Genomic DNA, 18,261 nt, shown 5'->3' on the forward strand with positions numbered 1-18,261 from the left:
GCGAGTGTGAATGGTTGTTTGTCTCTGTGTCAGCCCTGCAATGACCTGGTGACTTGTTCAGGGTGTACCCTGCCTCGCCCATAGTCAGCTGGGATAGGCTCCAGCTTGTCTGTGACCCTGTAGAACAGGATAAGTGGCTAAATGGATGGATGGATGGATATTGATTCTTATTATTGATGTGCAAGTCACTCAGAGGGTGGCATGGTGGTGTAGTGGTTAGCGCTTTTGCCTCACAGCAAGAAGGTCCGGGTTCGAGCCCCGTGGCCGGTGAGGGCCTTTCTGTGCGGAGTTTGCAGGTTCTCCCCGTGTCCGCGTGGGTTTCTTCCGGGTGCTCCAGTTTCCCCCACAGTCCAAAGACATGCAGGTTAGGTTAACTGGTGACTCTAAATTGACCGTAGGTGTGAATGTGAGTGTGAATGGTTGTCTGTGTGTCAGCCCTGTGATGACCTGGCGACTTGTCCAGGGTGTACCCTGCCTTTCGCCCATAGTCAGCTGGGATAGGCTCCAGCTTGCCTGCAACCCTGTAGAACAGGATAAAGCGGCTAGAGATAATGAGATGAGAAGTCACTCAGAGTGGATTTGTCCTTTAAGCCCTTCGCCTTGGAGAATGAAAGGTTTGAATTTTATTTTCCTCACTTAACCTCTTCAGACATAACTGTATACAATTGAAGTTCCTTAGCATTTTTCCTTGTGACCAAAGGGGTTATAATATCTTTTGACCTAATTTGTTAACTTGTAGTACGGTACCTGTGTTGTTTGACATTACTGTACATGTCTTTTTTTTTTTCTAGGGGTGTGAAAAATTTTGCTTTTAGCTAATTCTATTACAGAATATATTTTATGAAACAAATATCATTGACACGTGTATATTTTTATATGTAATTTTACTGTGAACACAGTTTGGGTCAGGAAATAATTAGATGGATTTCTTTGTTTTGTTGTTGTGGGTGAAATTGAAGTGTTAAATTTTTTTGGAGAAGGTTTTTACTCAAGCAAGTGTGTCAAACACGACTGGCCCAATGAAGGTCACAATCGCCTTGTGGACTTAAACTTAAAAATGAGTCAGTCTCTCTTATTCCACTAGAGGGCAATACAGAGCAACAAATCCGGGGCCATCGACTCAACTACTGACAAAATGTGTCTCTTTGCAAGAGAATGTAAGCTTTTTATAGTCATGGGGGTGAAAACTTATCCAATCACAACATTCACGGACTATCTGTAAATAATTTTGCAAACTAACTATTCATTTTCTCTCCAATTCAATATCAACTATTTTGTGTAAATTCATGATATATACAACCCCAATTCCAAAAAAGTTTGGACGCTATGTAAAACAAATAATAAAAACAGAATGCAATGATTTGCAAATCCTTTTTGACTTATATTCAATTTAATACAATACAAAGACAAGATAGTTAATGTTCAAACTGATGAAGTTTATTGCTTTTTGTAAACTCATTCTGAATTTGATGCCTGCAACGCATTGCAAAAAAAATTTGAGACGGGGCAACAAAAAACTGGGAAAGTCGTGGAATTCTCAAAAAAATACCTATTTGGAACATTCTACAGGTAAACAGGTTTTACTGGAAATTGGAAAGGCTCAGTTGTTCACAAGCAAGGATGGGGAGAGGTTCACCATTTTGTGAAAAACTGCATGGGCAAATAGTCCAACGGTTTAAGAACATTACTCAACATACAATTGCAATAAATTTAGGAATTTCACCACTGACAAGCCATATCATCAAAAGTTTCAGAGAATCCAGAGAAATCTCTGAATGTACAGTAAGGGGCAAGGCTGAAAACCATCACTGAACGCCTGTGAACTTCAAACCCTCAGGCGACACTGCAAGAAAAACTGACATGATTGTATAAAAGACACTATTACATGAGCTTGGGAACACTTCAGAAAACCATTGTCGGTAAATACAGTTCGTTGCTGCATCTACCATGCAAAGCGAAAGCCATATCTCAACAACATTCAGAAATGTGACAGAATTCTCTTTGGCCCCGAGCGCATCTGAGATGGAACGATGCAAAGTGGAAAAGTGTGCTGTGGTCTGATGAGTCCACATTTCAAATTAATCATGGATGTTGTGTCCTCCGGGCTAAAGAGGAAAAGGATGGTCCAATTTATCATTAGCACAAAGTTCAAAAGCCAGTATCTGTGATGGTATGTGGGTGCGTTAGTGCCCATGGCATGGGTAACTTGCACATCTGTGAAGGCACCATTAATGCTGAAAGGTACATACAGGTTTTGGAGCAACATGCTGCCATCCAGACAATCTTTTTCAGGGACATCTGTGCTTATTCCAGCAAGACCATGCCAAGTCACATTCTGTGCCTGGTACAACAGCATGGGTTTGTAGTAACAGAGTCTAAACGAGTGCTAAAATGGCCTCCTTACCTTCCCACTGAAAATGTGCGGCGCATTATGAAGCGCAAAATAAGACAACGGACACCCCAGATTGTTCAGCAGCTGAAGTCGTATATCGAATTTCACATTCAAAAGTTCAACAATCAGAGTCCTCAGTTCCCAAATGCTTACTGAGTGTTGTTTAAAAAAGTACCACGGTGGTAAACATGTCCCTGTCCCAACTTTTTGGAACATGTTGCAGGCATCAAATTCAGAATTAATGTATATTTACAAAATACAGTAAAGTTTAACAGTTTGAAAGATCTTCTCTTTGTATGGTATTCAATTGGATATGGGTTGAAAAGGATTTGCAAATCATTGCATTCTGTTTTTATTTACATTTTTACACAGTATCCCAATTTTTTTTTTTTTTTGGAATCACAGTTGTAATTCAGTTCCTGGTTGTTCCACTATAAATGTGGAAACGTTCCAGAGGGGCGAACACTTATGCAATATAAAAAATATATACTACTTCATAAGTTGTTGGGGGTTTTTGTAATGAATTGCAGTGTGTTTATTTTGTAGGTGATGTTCAATCTGTTGAACAAATGCTGACAAATGAACAAATTTAATATCAACACTGGACTAAGTGTAATGTGGCCCGTTACGTACAATGAGTTAACACCCTGATCTGCCAGAAGTTAAATACAAAGTCTGGAGTATGTACAAGTACTCGGCTCAGAGAGAGAGATAAATTTACACTTGCAGGATATCGGTAAAATGTGCCTTAGAACTTGTTAAAACAATCAGATTTAAATTTGTTTTGAATCTTCAAAGGCATATTTCCTATCCAGAGAGATTCCTGATACAGAAGATACCTGAAAGGTCTGGGTGACACTGTGCAGTAGTCTCACCTCTTTCTACTTCATCCCTGGTCTGCTGATTGCTCATACTGGTGTATGGAGTTATTCCTCTGGAGAACGTCTCCCAAAGCAGAACCCCAAAACTCCACACGTCACTCTCATGGGTGTAGCGCCCTAAAACACCGCCAGAGGGCAGAAACAAGTCACTTACAAGCCGCTGCAGCTCAAAATCTATAAATCCCCATGTGAGAATAAGCATGGTGAGCGATATTACATATAAGCTCTGGGTGGAAAACAGACATACAACAGATTTCTCTGGTGAGGCATTAGGACTTGCTAAAGATCCAGCCATCTGCTGGAGATTATTCAGCCTGTGTATAATCTCCTGCTCAGTGTGACATACATGGCATAACGCTATACTGCAATAAAAGATTTGACAATAAACACAATCTTAGAGGTTGGAATGATGAACAGTGGTACTTCTTTCCTGTTTTATGGTATTTAAAGTGTGGGAAACACCTAGCTGTATGCAGCTGTACCATAGTTGAGAGCCTCCGGTGCAGTCCATTTGACTGGAATCTGTTTCATGCCGCCAGTTGCTGAATATACGCCCTCCTGTTCCACGCGTGACATGCCAAAATCACTGATCTTCACTACACTCTTCTCTCCTACCAGACAGTTCCTCGCTGCCAGATCCCTGCAGGATAGTGTGTGACAGACCATAAACGAAAGGAGATATACACAAGCAGATATACACAAAGAGGCAGACAGGCAGGTGTTAGAACATCATAAGATGAGATGAAATAAAGGGATAAGAGAGAAAGGCAGAAAGCAGTGGTAGAGATATAGCAGTGCGAAACAGTCACTTCTTTCCTGTAGAAGCCCTATGGTGATATTTTTGTTTGCATTTGCTTGCAATATACTTTCTCAAGATGGCAATTGGTTCTATTGCCATATTATAAACAAATTAATAACTTAAACCATCCTGATCAGGATAAAGCACTGATAAATCTTACTGAAGATGAATAAATGAACAAGGTATACATTGTGATCTAATAATATGCTCCCACGTTAATGAACATGACCTTCATATCTGACCTTTCACTCTCCTGACTTTTTCTTGGCTTCTGCAGGATCCCAGTGCTGATACACATCTTTAAACCAAAGTGTTTGATATACAGGAGCCATGGCCTAATGGTTAGAGAAGTAGCTTTGGGACCAAAAGGTCACCGGTTTGATTCCCTAGACCAGCAGGAACGGCGTACGTGCCCTTGAGCAAGGCACCTAACCCCCAACTGCTCCCCAGGTACAGTATGTTGTACGTCACTCTGGATAAGAGCATCTGCTAAATGCCATTAATGTAACGTAATACAGCTAAATAGTCAACATTATTCTCCTTCACTCACTTTCACTACATGACTTGTAACATCAAAGAGATTTCAAAAATAAAAAAGCTGGTTATATCTTGGTTGGTTAGGTACTCGTACGCTTTCTTTTGTAAAATTTATCAACTGTTTTATATCATGTTTGTTTTTAGCCCAGTTTGGTCCCTATGAATTCCCACTCATTAGCCAATGCTCCCAAACACCAACAGGTTCTTGACGACCGCATGCTTCTGCTGATACATGTGCATATACAGTGGATATAAAAAGTGCACACACCCCGTTAAAATGATATCTTTTTAACATCAGAAAAACCTGAGACCACGATAAATAATTTCAAAACTTTTCCCACCTTTAATGTGACCTATAACCTGTACCATTCAATTGAAAAACAAATCTGTCTGGGGGATAAACATAAAAAAAAAAAAAACATACAATAAGCTGGTTGCATAAGTGTGCACACCCTTAAACTAATACTTTGTTGAAGCACCTTTTGATTTAATTACAGCATTCAGCCTTTTTGGGTTCACACCTGCCATCAATTAAAATGACTCTGATTAACCCCAAATAAAGTTCAGACATTTACTCAGTTGCATCCTCCAGCAAAAGCCAGAGTTCACAGAGAGCTTACAAAGCGTCAAAGGGATCTCATTGTTGAAAGGTATCAGTCAGGAGAAGGGTACAAAAACATTTCCACGGCATAAGATATACCATGGAGCACAGTGAAGATAGTCATCGAGAAGTGGAGAAAATATGGGACAACGGTGACATCACTGAGAACTGGACGTCCCTCCAAAATTGGTGAAAAGACAAGATGAAAACTGGTCAGGGAGGCTGCCAAGAGGCCGACAGCAACACTGAAAGAGCTGCAGGAATTTCTGGTAAGCACTGGTTGTGTACTACATGTGACGACAATCTCCCGTATTCTCCATATGTCTGGACTATGGGGTAGGGTTGCAAGACAAAAGCCTTTTCTTACAAAGAAAAACATCCAGGCCCGGCTAAATTTTGCAAAAAAAAAAAAAAAATTACATCAACGCTCCCAAAAGCATGTGGGAAAATGCGTTATGGTCTGATGAAACCAAGGTTGAACTTTTTGGCCACAATTCCAAAAGGTATGTTTGGCAAAAAAACAACACTGCGCATCACCCAAAGAACACCATACCCACGGTGAAGCATGGTGGTGGCAGCATCATGTTTTGGGGTTGTTTTTCTTCATCTGGAACAAGGGCTTTAGTCAAGGTGGAGGGAATTATGAACAGTTCTAAATACCAGTCAGTTTTGGCCCAAAACCTTCAGGTGTCTGCTAGAAAGCTGAAGATGAATTTCATCTTTCAGCATGACAATGACCCCAAGGATACATCAAAATCAAAAGAATGGCTTCAGCAGAAGAAAATTAAAGTTTTGGAATGGCCCAGCCAGACCTCAGACCTAAATCCAATTGAAAATCTGTGGTGTGACCTGAAGAGGGCTGTGCACAAGAGATGCCCTCGCAATCTGACAGATTTGGAGCACTTTTGCAAGGAAGAGTGGGCAAATATTGCCAAGCCTAGATGTGGCAGGCTGATAGACTCTGACCCAAAAAGACTGAATGCTGTAATTAAATCAAAAGGTGCTTCAACAAAAGTATTAGTTTAAGGGTGTGCACACTTATGCAACCAGCTTATTGTACATTTTTTAATTTATGTTTTTCAATTGAAATGGTACAGGTTATAGGTCAAATTAAAGGTGGAAAAAAAATTGAAATTATTTATCGTGGTCTCTTTTTTTTTTTTTTTTACATCAGAAAAACCTATCATTTTAACGGGGTGTGTACACTTTTTATATCCACTGTAGATATAACGTAAATGCTGAATTAGTTGCTGTTGCTCTTTTTTTCATACAATCAGGAAAATTGCTTTTAAGCCAGTGCAAGTCTATTGTGAGATGTAGCACCACCCTGATAAAATCAGTTCTTACTTAAAAAAATCAGTTCTAACTTAATGTTCTTTTTTGGGGGGGATTTTTCACCTTTATTGGATAGGACAGTGTAGAGACAGGAAATGAGCGGGAGAGAGAGACGGGGAGGGATTGGGAAATGACCTCAGGTCGGAATCGAACCTGGGTCCCCAGATTTATGGTATGACGCCTTATCCAACTGAGCCACGACACCCCCCACTGCAACTTAATGTTCAACCTATTGTTACAAATTAGATTTCCGACACAAAGATTTTTGCATATCACAGATTATGCAAATGAAACTCAACATACACTGGGAAAACATTGCTCGGCATGACTCAAAGGAATCACTCTGTGCCACTGGGTTGCCGAGTTATTATTAGAAATGTATGTTCAACGTTTTCATAAAAAGCATAAAAAAAAAAGTTTAGGTGCTGCCATAGATTACCATATACAGGTAGTCGGCAACTTACGACCGATCGACTTTACGACCGTCTGGTTATGACTGGCAAGTGTTTCCCAGCTGAGTGTACGACAGTTTCCGCCCCAGCTCCCGGCAGCGCCTCTCGCTGCGTACAACAGTTTCCGCCCCAGCTCCAGGCACATGCGCAGTCTCTCTCGCGCTCCCTTGCGCACTCCGTCATACAGTTTCCGCCCCAGCCCCTGGTTTATGAAACGAGCAAATGCTCCCGCCAGCCCGAGCGCTGCAACAGCTGATGACGTAGACGACCCACAGCCAAGCACCAGTGATGCCAGCGGTCACTAAATTTTGTATTTTCCTATGTTCTACATTTTTATTTTGGTATGTTTCAAACTAAAATGTTTTCTATTTTTCATACACTTGTGTTCAAAATAATAGCAGTCCAACATGACTAATCAGATCAGTCACTGTTTTTGGTGGAAATTATATTACTACATGGCAAATAATTTACCAGTAGGTGTAGTAGAGTCATAGAAAACCAACAGACCCAACATTCATGATATGCATGCTCCTGAGTCTGTGTAATCGAATAATTAAGTGAAAGGGACGTGTTCAAAATAATAGCAGTGTGGAGTTTAATTAGTGAGGTCATCCATTCTGTGAAAAAACAGATGTCAATCAGGTGGCCCTAATGTAAGGATGAAGCCAGCACATGTTGTACATCCATTTCTCTCTGAAAACATGAGAAACATGGGTTGTTCCAGACATTGTTCAGAAGAACAGCGTGCTTTGATTAAAACGTTGATTGGAGAGGTAAAACGTATACTGTAAAGAAGTGCAGAAAATGATGGGCTGCTCGGCTAAAATGATCTCCAGTGCTTTAAAATGGACAGCAAAGCCAGAGAGACGTGGAAGAAAACAGAAGACTACCATTCGAATGGATCGAAGAATAGCCAGAATGGCAAAGACTCAGCCAATGATCAGCTCCAGGGTGATCAAAGACGGTCTGAAGTTACCTGTGAGTACTGTGACAATTAGAAGATGCCTGTGTGAAGCTAATCTATCGGCAAGAAGCTCCCGCAGAGTTCCACTGTTAAAAAAAAGACGTGCTGAAGAGGATACAATTTGCCAAAGAACACATCGACTGGCCTAAAGAGAAACGGAAAAACATTTTGTGGACTGATGAAAGTAAAATTGTTCTTTTTGGGTCCAAGAGCCGCAGACAGTTTTTCAGACGACCCCCAAACACTGAATTCAAGCCACAGTACACTCTGAAGACAGTGAAGCATGGTGGTGCAAGCATCATGATATGGGAATGTTTCTCTTACTATGGTGTTGGGCCCATTTATCGCATACCAGGGATCATGGATCAGTTTGCATATATCAAATTACTTGAAGAGGTCATGTTGCCTTATGCTGAAGAGGAAATGCCCTTGAAATGGGTGTTTCAACAAGACAACGACCCCAAACACACCAGTAAGCGAGCAGCATCAGGGTTCAAGACCAACAAAATGAAAGTTATGGAGTGGCCAGCCCAATCCCCGGACCTTAATCCGATAGAAAACTTGTGGGGTGACATCAAAAATGCTGTTTCTGAGGCAAAGCCAAGAAATGCAGAGGAATTGTGGAATGTTGTCAAATCATCCTGGGCTGGAATACCTGTTCACAGGTGCCAGAAGTTCTCAGAAACCGTGGTTATACAACTAAATATTAGTTTAGTGATTCACAGGAATACTAAATCCTTAAGATTTTTTCAGTTTATACAGTAAATATTTGGAGTTTGTAATGACAAATGCAGACACTGCTATTTTTTTGAACAGCCCAATGTTCATTTTTCTTCATTTTCTGTAAAGTAATTAAAATATTCATACATTTTTCTTCATGTTTTGATGTAGAATATAATGTGCAGTGTTCCCAATGCATGGAAATAAAAACTCTTATAAGGATTTTGAGCTTTACTCACGTTTTTAAACACACTGCTATTATTTTGAACACAACTGTACCTGTATTTCATATTTTTTGTTTTGCACATATTAAACGAATTGTACTGTACGCAGTGTAGTATGCAGTGTTTGACTTAAACCAAATAATGAGCCAAGGTAATGAAATAAGAAAATGTTGATAAAATAAGACTTTAAGATGATTATAATATCATTACACATCACAATATACTTACGGTCATTTAACATAGGTCGACTTACGACCAGATCGGTTTACGACCGGTCAGTCGTAACCAAACGAAGTCGTAAGTCGACGACTACCTGTAGATCCATCCATTATCCATAACCACTTATCCTGTGCAGGGTCACAGGCAAGCTGGAGCCTATCCCAGCTGACTATGGGCGAGAGGCAGGGTGCACCCTGAATAAGTTGCCAGGTCATCGCAGGGCTGACACATAGACACAACCATTCACACCTACGGTCAATTTAGAGCCCCTAATTAGCCTAACCTGCATGTCTTTGGACTGTGGGGGAAACCGGAGCACCCAGAGGAAACCCACACAGACACGGGGAGAACATGCAAACTCCACACAGAAAGGCCCCTGTCGGCCACCGGGCTCGAACCCAGAACTTTCTTGCTGTGAGGCGACAGTGATGACCACTACACCACCATATAGATGTATTATAATAATAATAATAATAATAATAATAATAATAATAATAATAATAATAAAAATAAATTCTTCTTCTGATAATCTGTCAGAAAGTGCAGAATCAACAGAAAATCAAGATATAAAATTTATAGTGTAAATCTCATTAAATGTTTCCCTCAATTTCTCGCTTACTGTGGTCTTCTTCATAAATAACCATTCTCACCGATGGATGCACTTCTTGCCCTCCAGGTACTCCATGCCAGACGCCACATTCTCAGCCATCTTAATCAGCATTTTTGGCTTCAGGCTGTGTCCCTCTGAACGGAGGAAGGACAGGAAGTCTCCTCCTGATAGTAAAAATTTAAAACACACAATGAAATTAGTTTGCACTTGAACACCATGAACACAGCGATATCTAAGACACTTCATTACCTTGCACCAGCTCCATGATTATATAGATGGGCTGTTTCTGTGTGCAGACACCGATGAGCTTCACTATGTTCGGATGGTCATACTGTTTTAGAATCCTTTAGAAACACAATGGGAGATTCAGTCACAGCTTGTATGTGTGTGTGTGTGTGTGTGTGTGTGTGTGTGTGTGTGTGTATAAAAGAGACAGTAACTGAATGAGTGCTTATACCGAGCTTCCATGAGAAATTTATTTTTGAGTTCTATGGCAAGGTTTTCACGGCAGGCTTTCACCGCCACTGGTGTGTTGTCTGAACGCAGGCGGCCGCTAAACACCTCACCGAAGTTCCCCTTTAAAAAAAACACACACACACACGCACACAAAATCAGGATCAGTTTGACTGGCCAATTAAAATGTCATTTGATGGATTTGCTTGGACTGACACCACATTCATAATAAGCTAAAATGAAGAAGCAGTCAACCATAAACTGCTGACATTTAATGATCGTCATATAACTGCATTCTGAAATTGCCATAGCCAATTATCATATAAAATTTAGCATTTATAATCATGTTAACACTTATCATTAACTCATAACACTCAAATTCTCTCATCATTTTTAGTGCAAGAACTGTATTCACATGCAACTCTGCACTGTTATAATTTTATAAATGGCCAATGCACAAAACAAGAATAGTTTTAAAATTAGTGGCTGTTCCTGAGTAAGCTAGTCTGCTGATATGACGTGCTATGTGGTAGGCCGTCAGTGCAAAACATGGCACTATATTTACTGTATGCTATTTGAGATGGTACTAGATAACCAAGTTCAGTGTATCATCTTTCATTTCACATACCACTGCTATCTGCAGGAGTTTCCTGTATGTGTAGCATTTGCAATTTTGTTTACATGTTGCCAAGCAGATTTTTTTTTTACCTCCTTGAAAATATTTAAGCACAATCTTTATTTAATGATGGATATTCTTGAACAGAATAGTCCAATAGCATTTCAAAATTTGTTTTGACCTTTCATCAACAATCTGGGGGTGGCACGGTGGTGTAGTGGTTAGCACTGTCGCCTCACAGCAAGAAGGTTCTGGGGTCGAGCCCAATGGCCAACGGGGGCCTTTCTGTGTGGAGTTTGCATGTTCTCCCCGTGTCTGTGTGGGTTTCCTCCGGGTGCTCCGGTTTCCCCCCACAGTCCAAAGACATGCAGATTAGGCTAACTGGGGGCTCTAAATTGACCATAGGCGTGAAAGTGAATGGTTGTGTCTCTCTATGTGTCAGCCCTGCGATGATCTGGCGACTTGTCCAGGGTGTACCCCACTTCTCACCCATAGTCATCTGGGATAGGCTCCAGCTTGCCCACGACCCTGCACAGGATAAGCATTTATGGATAACGGATGGATCAGCAATCTGAATAATCATTCCAACAAGTGCAAAGGTTTGCACACCCCTAAGAAACAAGCAACAAAATGCCAACAAGCACAGATGTGGCAGAAGTTTAAAAAGAAATCGTGGCAAAATGCTAATATCTTCACAAAGCGTAAATGTGTACCACATCAATCACCAAGTTTTAATCTATGTTCGATTATCCTTCCTTTCCATCCTAAAATAGATGAGCAGCAGCGCCCCCCCACGTGCCTGGCAGTTACTGTAAAACCTTTTATATACACTACTGTATATGGCCAAAGGTTTGTGGACACCTGACTGTGCTTTTTAAACATTCCATTCCAGATATATTCCCCACTTTGCTGTTACAATAATCTTGTTTCTTCTGGAAAGGCTTTCCACTAGATTATGGAGTATGGCTATGTGAATTTGTGATCATTCAGCCACAAGAGCATTGGCAAGATCAGACACTGATGTGTGCGGAGGCCTGAAGTGCAGTCACAGTTCCAGTTCATCCCTAAGGTGTTCAGTGGGGTTGAGGTCAGGGCTCTATGCAAGAAGTGTTTCCACACCAGCCTTGGCAAACCAAGTCTTCATGGACGTCATTTTGTGCATGGGGGCATTGTCATGCTGGAAGATGTTTGGGCTCCTTAGTTGCAGTGAAGGGAAATTTTGTAAATGTTACACTTTCAATACAAAGACAATACAATTCAATACAAAGAGTGTGCTTCCAACTTTGTGGCAAAAGTTCAGAGAAGGCTCACATATGGGTGTGATGTTCAGGGAGAGGTCCGCAAACTTTTAGCCAAATAGTGCATGTGAAAAATAAACCCCACCAAATCTTCCAAAACTACCAAGGTCCAGAAGTTTGTCTTTATTTCTATTTACAGCCATTATTGGAATATGTGCATCATAAAGTAATGCACTTCTGCAGCATTTCTGAGTAGCCACTAATATCCTTACATCAAGTTCTTTGATATAGTTTTGAGGTTTAATCCTGAATATGTATTTGCACATATTAAATGTGCCTGTATACTGACCCATTGTATGGCCATGATTAGAAGAAGCCTCTATTTGTTACACATACACTCAAACACAGACTTAAGCACACGGTGAAATTCATCCTCTGCACTTAACCCATCTGAAGCAGTGAACACACACATGCACACACAAGTGAGCAATGAGCGCGCACACATACCCAGAGCAGTGGGCAGCTATGCTCCAGCACCCAGGGATCAGTTGGGGGTTAGGTGCCTTGTTCAAGGGCACTTCAGCCCAACTTCAGGCCATGGCAATTATGCAAACAATAAACAAAAACAAACATCCATCTCTCTCTGACTGATAGAGCAACACCGCAGTAAGGAAGTTTATGCCATTAGCATTAATCTAAGGACTATAATTGCTGATGGTAAAATTGCCTTGGCTCAATGCTGGGATACTTAACATGCTAACAGATGGCTCTTAAAAGGCATTATATGGATAGCTCACTTACTCAAGACATCCAATAGCATCTTTAAATGATACTGCTGATAAAGAGCCATTATTGATCTGTGTACTTACCCGGCCAATGCTTTGGCCAAGGATAACATCATCATGCTCCAAGTACCACTTGTCCTTGAAGATAAAACAAGAGAAAACCCACAGAACAACAGACTCAGAGGGGATGATATAGTAATACCAGTGCTTTTTATTCTCAGTCAGTAATAAAATGCAGTGCAAAATGACAACATACAGTGTCTTAGTGTAGTCTACATGTTGTGGGCTGTGTGCATGGCCAAGAAGATTACTGATTTTCTATTTTGCTTGTAGGCATGAACTGAAAAATGTGTGTGGGGAGCCTGGGAACATTCATGTGCTGATTTTTTTTTTTTTTTAAGAATTTTATATTTCAGTAGTCTTTTGCACGCAAGTACATCAAGTCCAAGTAAAATGAAAGCATTTTAAAATATGGCTGCCCCCAGATTATCCCTTCGGACTAAAAATGAAATGAAAAGGATAAAAATTGAATGTAAAGATTCCACTCTGACTGCAGCAGTATGATGGACATACCGAGGACTGATGTGTGAGTACAAACTGATTTGATTAGGATCGTGTTCGTTTCACTCGGACACATGGCTATCCAACAACTTGATCATATCATGACATTTGTTGTGAGATAAAATCACATTTACCTAACAAGGTTTAACCATCTTTAAGCAGACTGACTGCAATTACCTCTGCATTTGTTAAACTGGCTTTTTACTCAACATGATCTTTGCTGGAAGATATTATATGCAAGATGAAAACAAGGTCATTTTGCTGAATGAGGTAGTTTCTTAATGCTGAGGTGTCAAAGTATGTTACAGACAGAAAAACTATTTGAGCCAATAGATGAACACTAGAATTCAGCCAAAGCAGGTTTCCCCAGACCAACACACACATGTAAATATACTAAATGAATAAATCAAGGCAAAAGTAAAACCATTGTTGAGAGTTGAGGGCTACCTTGGGGATGGGTTTTTTCAACACTATATCCGTCCTCCTGGTGACATTTCTGTTGGAGTTGAGAAGGTAGTTCATGAGCAGTGGTATAGAGTGGAAACCCTCACCATCCAGACGATACACACCCTGAATATGCGCACAATGGATATAGATGGTTTTCACACAGCAAAAGTCAAAATGAAATTCATACACCTTTTATTCTGATGTAGTTGATCAACCAGGGCATGGTTGTTTCAGCCAGAAAGTTTGCTTCTTTAGATTTTGTAGGAGAGAGAAGGGAGACTTGGGACAGTTTGTATTCCCATAAATGAATTTCAACCAATCAGATTTTAGATTACATCAGAAGTTAGATGTTGCCCCTGAGAGTAACCCAATTCCCTTGGAGCCACGAAGCTGGACAGTGCAGTAAGGTTTGTGCAGTTAAATATTTTTCTCAACCAAAACTTGTATTTTCTACTTCACAGTCCACCACCTCCATTCTGTGGTGTAATGCACACTGGTGAATTTGGGGATTTGTTAGGAATTAAAGCATGTAGCCTACAGTTACCATATATAGTATTATTTATTCAACTTAAATTCTGGGGAAAAACATTTAAGAATTTTTTTTTTTTAAATGGCCAGAAGGGGAGAGTTCAGGTTACAGGGTTGTTTTTTTTTTTTTTTTTTTGGTTTACAAATATAAAACTGGGCGGCACGGTGGTGTAGTGGTTAGCGCTGTCGCCTCACAGCAAGAAGGTCCGGGTTCGAGCCCCGTGGCCGGCGAGGGCCTTTCTGTGCGGAGTTTGCATGTTCTCCCCGTGTCCGCGTGGGTTTCCTCCGGGTGCTCCGGTTTCCCCCACAGTCCAAAGACATGCAGGTTAGGTTAACTGGTGACTCTAAATCAGGGTCATCAAACTCCGGCCCGCCATCCTCCTTTGACCGGCCCCCCAGCCCCTCTACCCCCCACCACTTGAACCGGCCCTATGAGGCAATACCCAAAAGTGGTCATGGCCTATTTTTTTAAATTGCTTTTTGGCAAATAACATGTTTGCATCTTGTATTTTGTTGATTTTTATCAATTAAAATTGATATTTAGTTATAAAATGAACTATTTATATTTTCTGAATTTTCGTCATATGCTCGCAATCAAGCAGTGACAGGCAGCGCATGCGCAGAGAACTGTCAGTGTTCAGGACAGCAAAATGGCTAGCGGTAAGCGAAAAGCTGACAGAGAGTGCAGAGTTTTTAAAGAACAGTGGACCACTGATTATTTTTTCATTCAGTGTAAGGACCATGCAGTTTATCTTGTATGTAAAGAAAGTGTCGGTTTTCAAAGAATATAATCTGCGTCGTCACTACGAAACCCGCCACAAAGAGTATGCTAGTTTGCGAGGGCAAACAAGAGAAGACAGGATTCGGAGGATGAAATGCGGACTGGCTGCACAACAGAATGTATTCCTTCGCCAAACCCAGATCAACCAGGCTGCTGTCCGAGCTAGCTATAAGGTAGCTCACCTACTAGCTACCCATGGAAAGCCGTTTACCGATGGGAACTTTGTTCAAGTATGCATGCTTGCTGTGGCCGAGGTGGTGTGTCCCGACAAGAAGAATGCGCTCAACACGGTGAGTCTCTCCGCACCTACTACTGTATGACCAGGCGAACCGAAGATTTGGGGGACAACGTGTATGACCAGCTGAATGAGAAAGCGTCAGAATTCGAGTTTTTTGCTTTGGCCATGGATGAGAGCAATGACGTGCAGGACACAGCACAACTGCTGTGATCTATTGCTCATATTATAATTTCACTGTTTTTTAAAATTTATTTATTTTATAGGCCTATTTATTTGACCTTTATTAAGTGCTGCACACAATTATTATTAATATTATTAATATCAACAGGTCTACCTACAATTTATAATTTTCCACTCACCTTTGCCAGTGCCAATCACCTCAACTAGGCAGATGTTTCTTACCTTCACAGCTTTGATGTTATTTTTATTAGAAAATAAATAAATGGAATATCTGTGGTATTCCAAATTAAAACAAAGTGTGAAGACTCAATTACTACTTTTGCAAACCACTAGTAAAGATAAACAAATATGTGCCAGGAATCAAGTGTTGGTATAGTAGTGGGGATGGCTGTGCCAGGCTAGTAATCTCTACTACACAATGAGGCCTGCTGGTGGTCATATTTGTCTGGGTCATACAATTTTATGTTATATAGCTGACCCGACCCCGGCCCCCCATCACAGTCAGGAACGACAATGTGGCCCCCAGAGAAAAAAAGTTTGGTGACCCCTGCTCTAAATTGACCGTAGGTGTGAATGTGAGTGTGAATGGTTGTCTGTGTCTATGTGTCAGCCCTGTGATGACCTGGCGACTTGTCCAGGGTGTACCCCGCCTTTTGCCCATAGTCAGCTGGGATAGGCTCCAGCTTGCCTGCAACCCTGTAGAACAGGATAAAGCGGCTACAGATAATGAGATAAAACTGTTAAAAATGTGGGCGTGTATCTGCATGAGGATTAAGCTTATTTCATTCCTTCTTGAGAAGGGAACTGGTTTTGTCTTGTCAGGATTTGGGTAAACTGACATTTTTCTATCGCTGTACCAGCATTGTGTGTTCATACAGTTCATATGTTACAGTTTTTGATAATAAATAAAAACATGTAGGCCTAGGTATTTTATTTTAGTCCCATGTCTCCCAACATGACGTCATGTCTCCCCACAAAAAATAACAAAAAAAATACTGGCCTTCAGGCTTCACTATGTGACAAACTGAGAAAGTAATGTTGTAGTAAAAGGGTATAGTAAATACTCTCGAATGCAATATGAATGTGACGCTACCTGCAAAGAATTTCACACAATCTACAAAAGCTGAAAACTTGTCCCAAGTCTCCCCGCTCTCCCCAACTGGCACTCCAATGCTTATGTAACTAAAAACAAAGGCTACCAGTTTAGCACACACTTGTCTCCAAAGTTATGTACTAGTCCCAAAAAGTCTTTTGTGTGGTTTCAGGCACTGTACTGTTGTCTGTCTAAAAAGGTCAAAAATGTGGCATATAGCAAAAAGAAATGAGAAGCAATTGGAGCATAAACTGTACAGTACTGATGCTATAGTCACAGGACACTAACCAGTTGTCATAATTGTGTGGCAAGTCCACAAAGGTTTATTGTCTTGAAGTGGACATCTTCTGACTGGGGACAGCGCAGTAGCAATTACTGAAATTGGCACTTGCATATGGATGAATGAGGAAATGCCCTACAGTTTTTATGGCCAAAAATGCCACAAAGTCTGCCATAGGCTAAAGTCTGGGCTGACCAATTCAGACTGTTGACACATGGGACCCCCACCAGGAAACGCTATCAGAAATTAATGAACATAAACAGTATTTCACACTTATTATACATTACAAGGAAAAAAAACATGGCAAACAAGCTGTAGGCTTACAAATCTGGATTTTACAGTTTGCACTCAAAACTTCAGATAAAAATGATATCAGCGCTGGATTGTCCACAGCAAACTGAATACCCTTCTGTATAACCTATATTACAGTTGGCTCAATGCAGCAAGTTAGAATTACTATCTTAGTAGCAGGAGAAATATACTATAATTATACTATAATTTTATTTGGAAGCCAGATCAATTTTAAATATTTTCCTCTTACTCACATATTGTATATGAGATGTAAACAGTATTTGTTTCTTAACCAACCTCAAACTCAGGCCAAAAGTCCAAAGATTTACAGTGGTGTTTGAAAGTTTGTGAACCCTTTAGAATTTTCTATATTTCTGCATAAATATGACCTAAAACATCATCAGATTTTCACACAAGTCCTAAAAGTGGATAAAGAGAACCCAGTTAAAGAAATGAGACAAAATATTATGCTTGGTCATTTATTTATTGAGGAAAATGATCCAATATTACATATCTGTGAGTGGCAAAAGTATGTGTATGCTTTCAGTACCTGGCGTGACCCCCTTGTGCAGCAATAACTGCAACTAAACGTTTCCAGTAACTGTTGATCAGTCCTGCACACCGGCTTGGAGGAATTTTAGCCCATTCCTCCGTACAGAACAGCTTCAACTCTGGGACGTTGGTGGGTTTCCTCACATGAACTGCTCGCTTCAGGTCCTTCCACAACATTTCGATTGGATTAAGGTCAGGACTTTGACTTGGCCATTCCAAAACGTTAACTTTATTCTTCTTTGACCATTCTTTGGTAGAACAACTTGCTTAGAAGTTACCCTAGGGTCCATTGTGACCTTGCCGACTATTACATGCCTTGTTCTTGAAGTGATCTTTGTTGGTCGACCACTCCTGGGGAGGGTAACAATGGTCTTGAATTTCCTCCATTTGTATACAATCTGTCTGAATGTGGAATGGTGGAGTCCAAACTCTTTAGTTTTTTTTTTTACTTTGATTTTTTTTTATTCCATGTCCCTTTAGGGGC

General features: G+C 40.6%; 1 protein-coding gene across 6 annotated transcripts in view; it reads right to left on the reverse strand.

The window, feature by feature from the left end:
• Window positions 1–18,261, reverse strand: part of fes (FES proto-oncogene, tyrosine kinase) — an 86,267-nt gene that overhangs the window by 11,533 nt on the left and 56,473 nt on the right. For 3 of the 6 annotated variants that reach the window (XM_060941071.1, XM_060941070.1, XM_060941074.1), the window contains 7 exons: window positions 13,835–13,957; window positions 12,911–12,964; window positions 10,192–10,310; window positions 9,984–10,078; window positions 9,775–9,898; window positions 3,756–3,913; window positions 3,268–3,390 (listed from right to left, as the gene is read on the reverse strand). In XM_060941071.1, the coding sequence (XP_060797054.1) occupies window positions 3,268–3,390; window positions 3,756–3,913; window positions 9,775–9,898; window positions 9,984–10,078; window positions 10,192–10,310; window positions 12,911–12,964; window positions 13,835–13,957 (796 nt within the window). Of the gene's footprint in view, window positions 1–3,267; window positions 3,914–9,774; window positions 9,899–9,983; window positions 10,079–10,191; window positions 10,311–12,910; window positions 12,965–13,834; window positions 13,958–18,261 lie in introns of those variants that run through there. The other 3 variants (XM_060941072.1, XR_009656678.1, XM_060941073.1) reach the window with 3 other exon arrangements.

This window comes from Neoarius graeffei, chromosome 15 (assembly GCF_027579695.1).
Source record: "Neoarius graeffei isolate fNeoGra1 chromosome 15, fNeoGra1.pri, whole genome shotgun sequence".
In the NCBI taxonomy this organism is placed as follows: domain Eukaryota; kingdom Metazoa; phylum Chordata; class Actinopteri; order Siluriformes; family Ariidae; genus Neoarius; species Neoarius graeffei.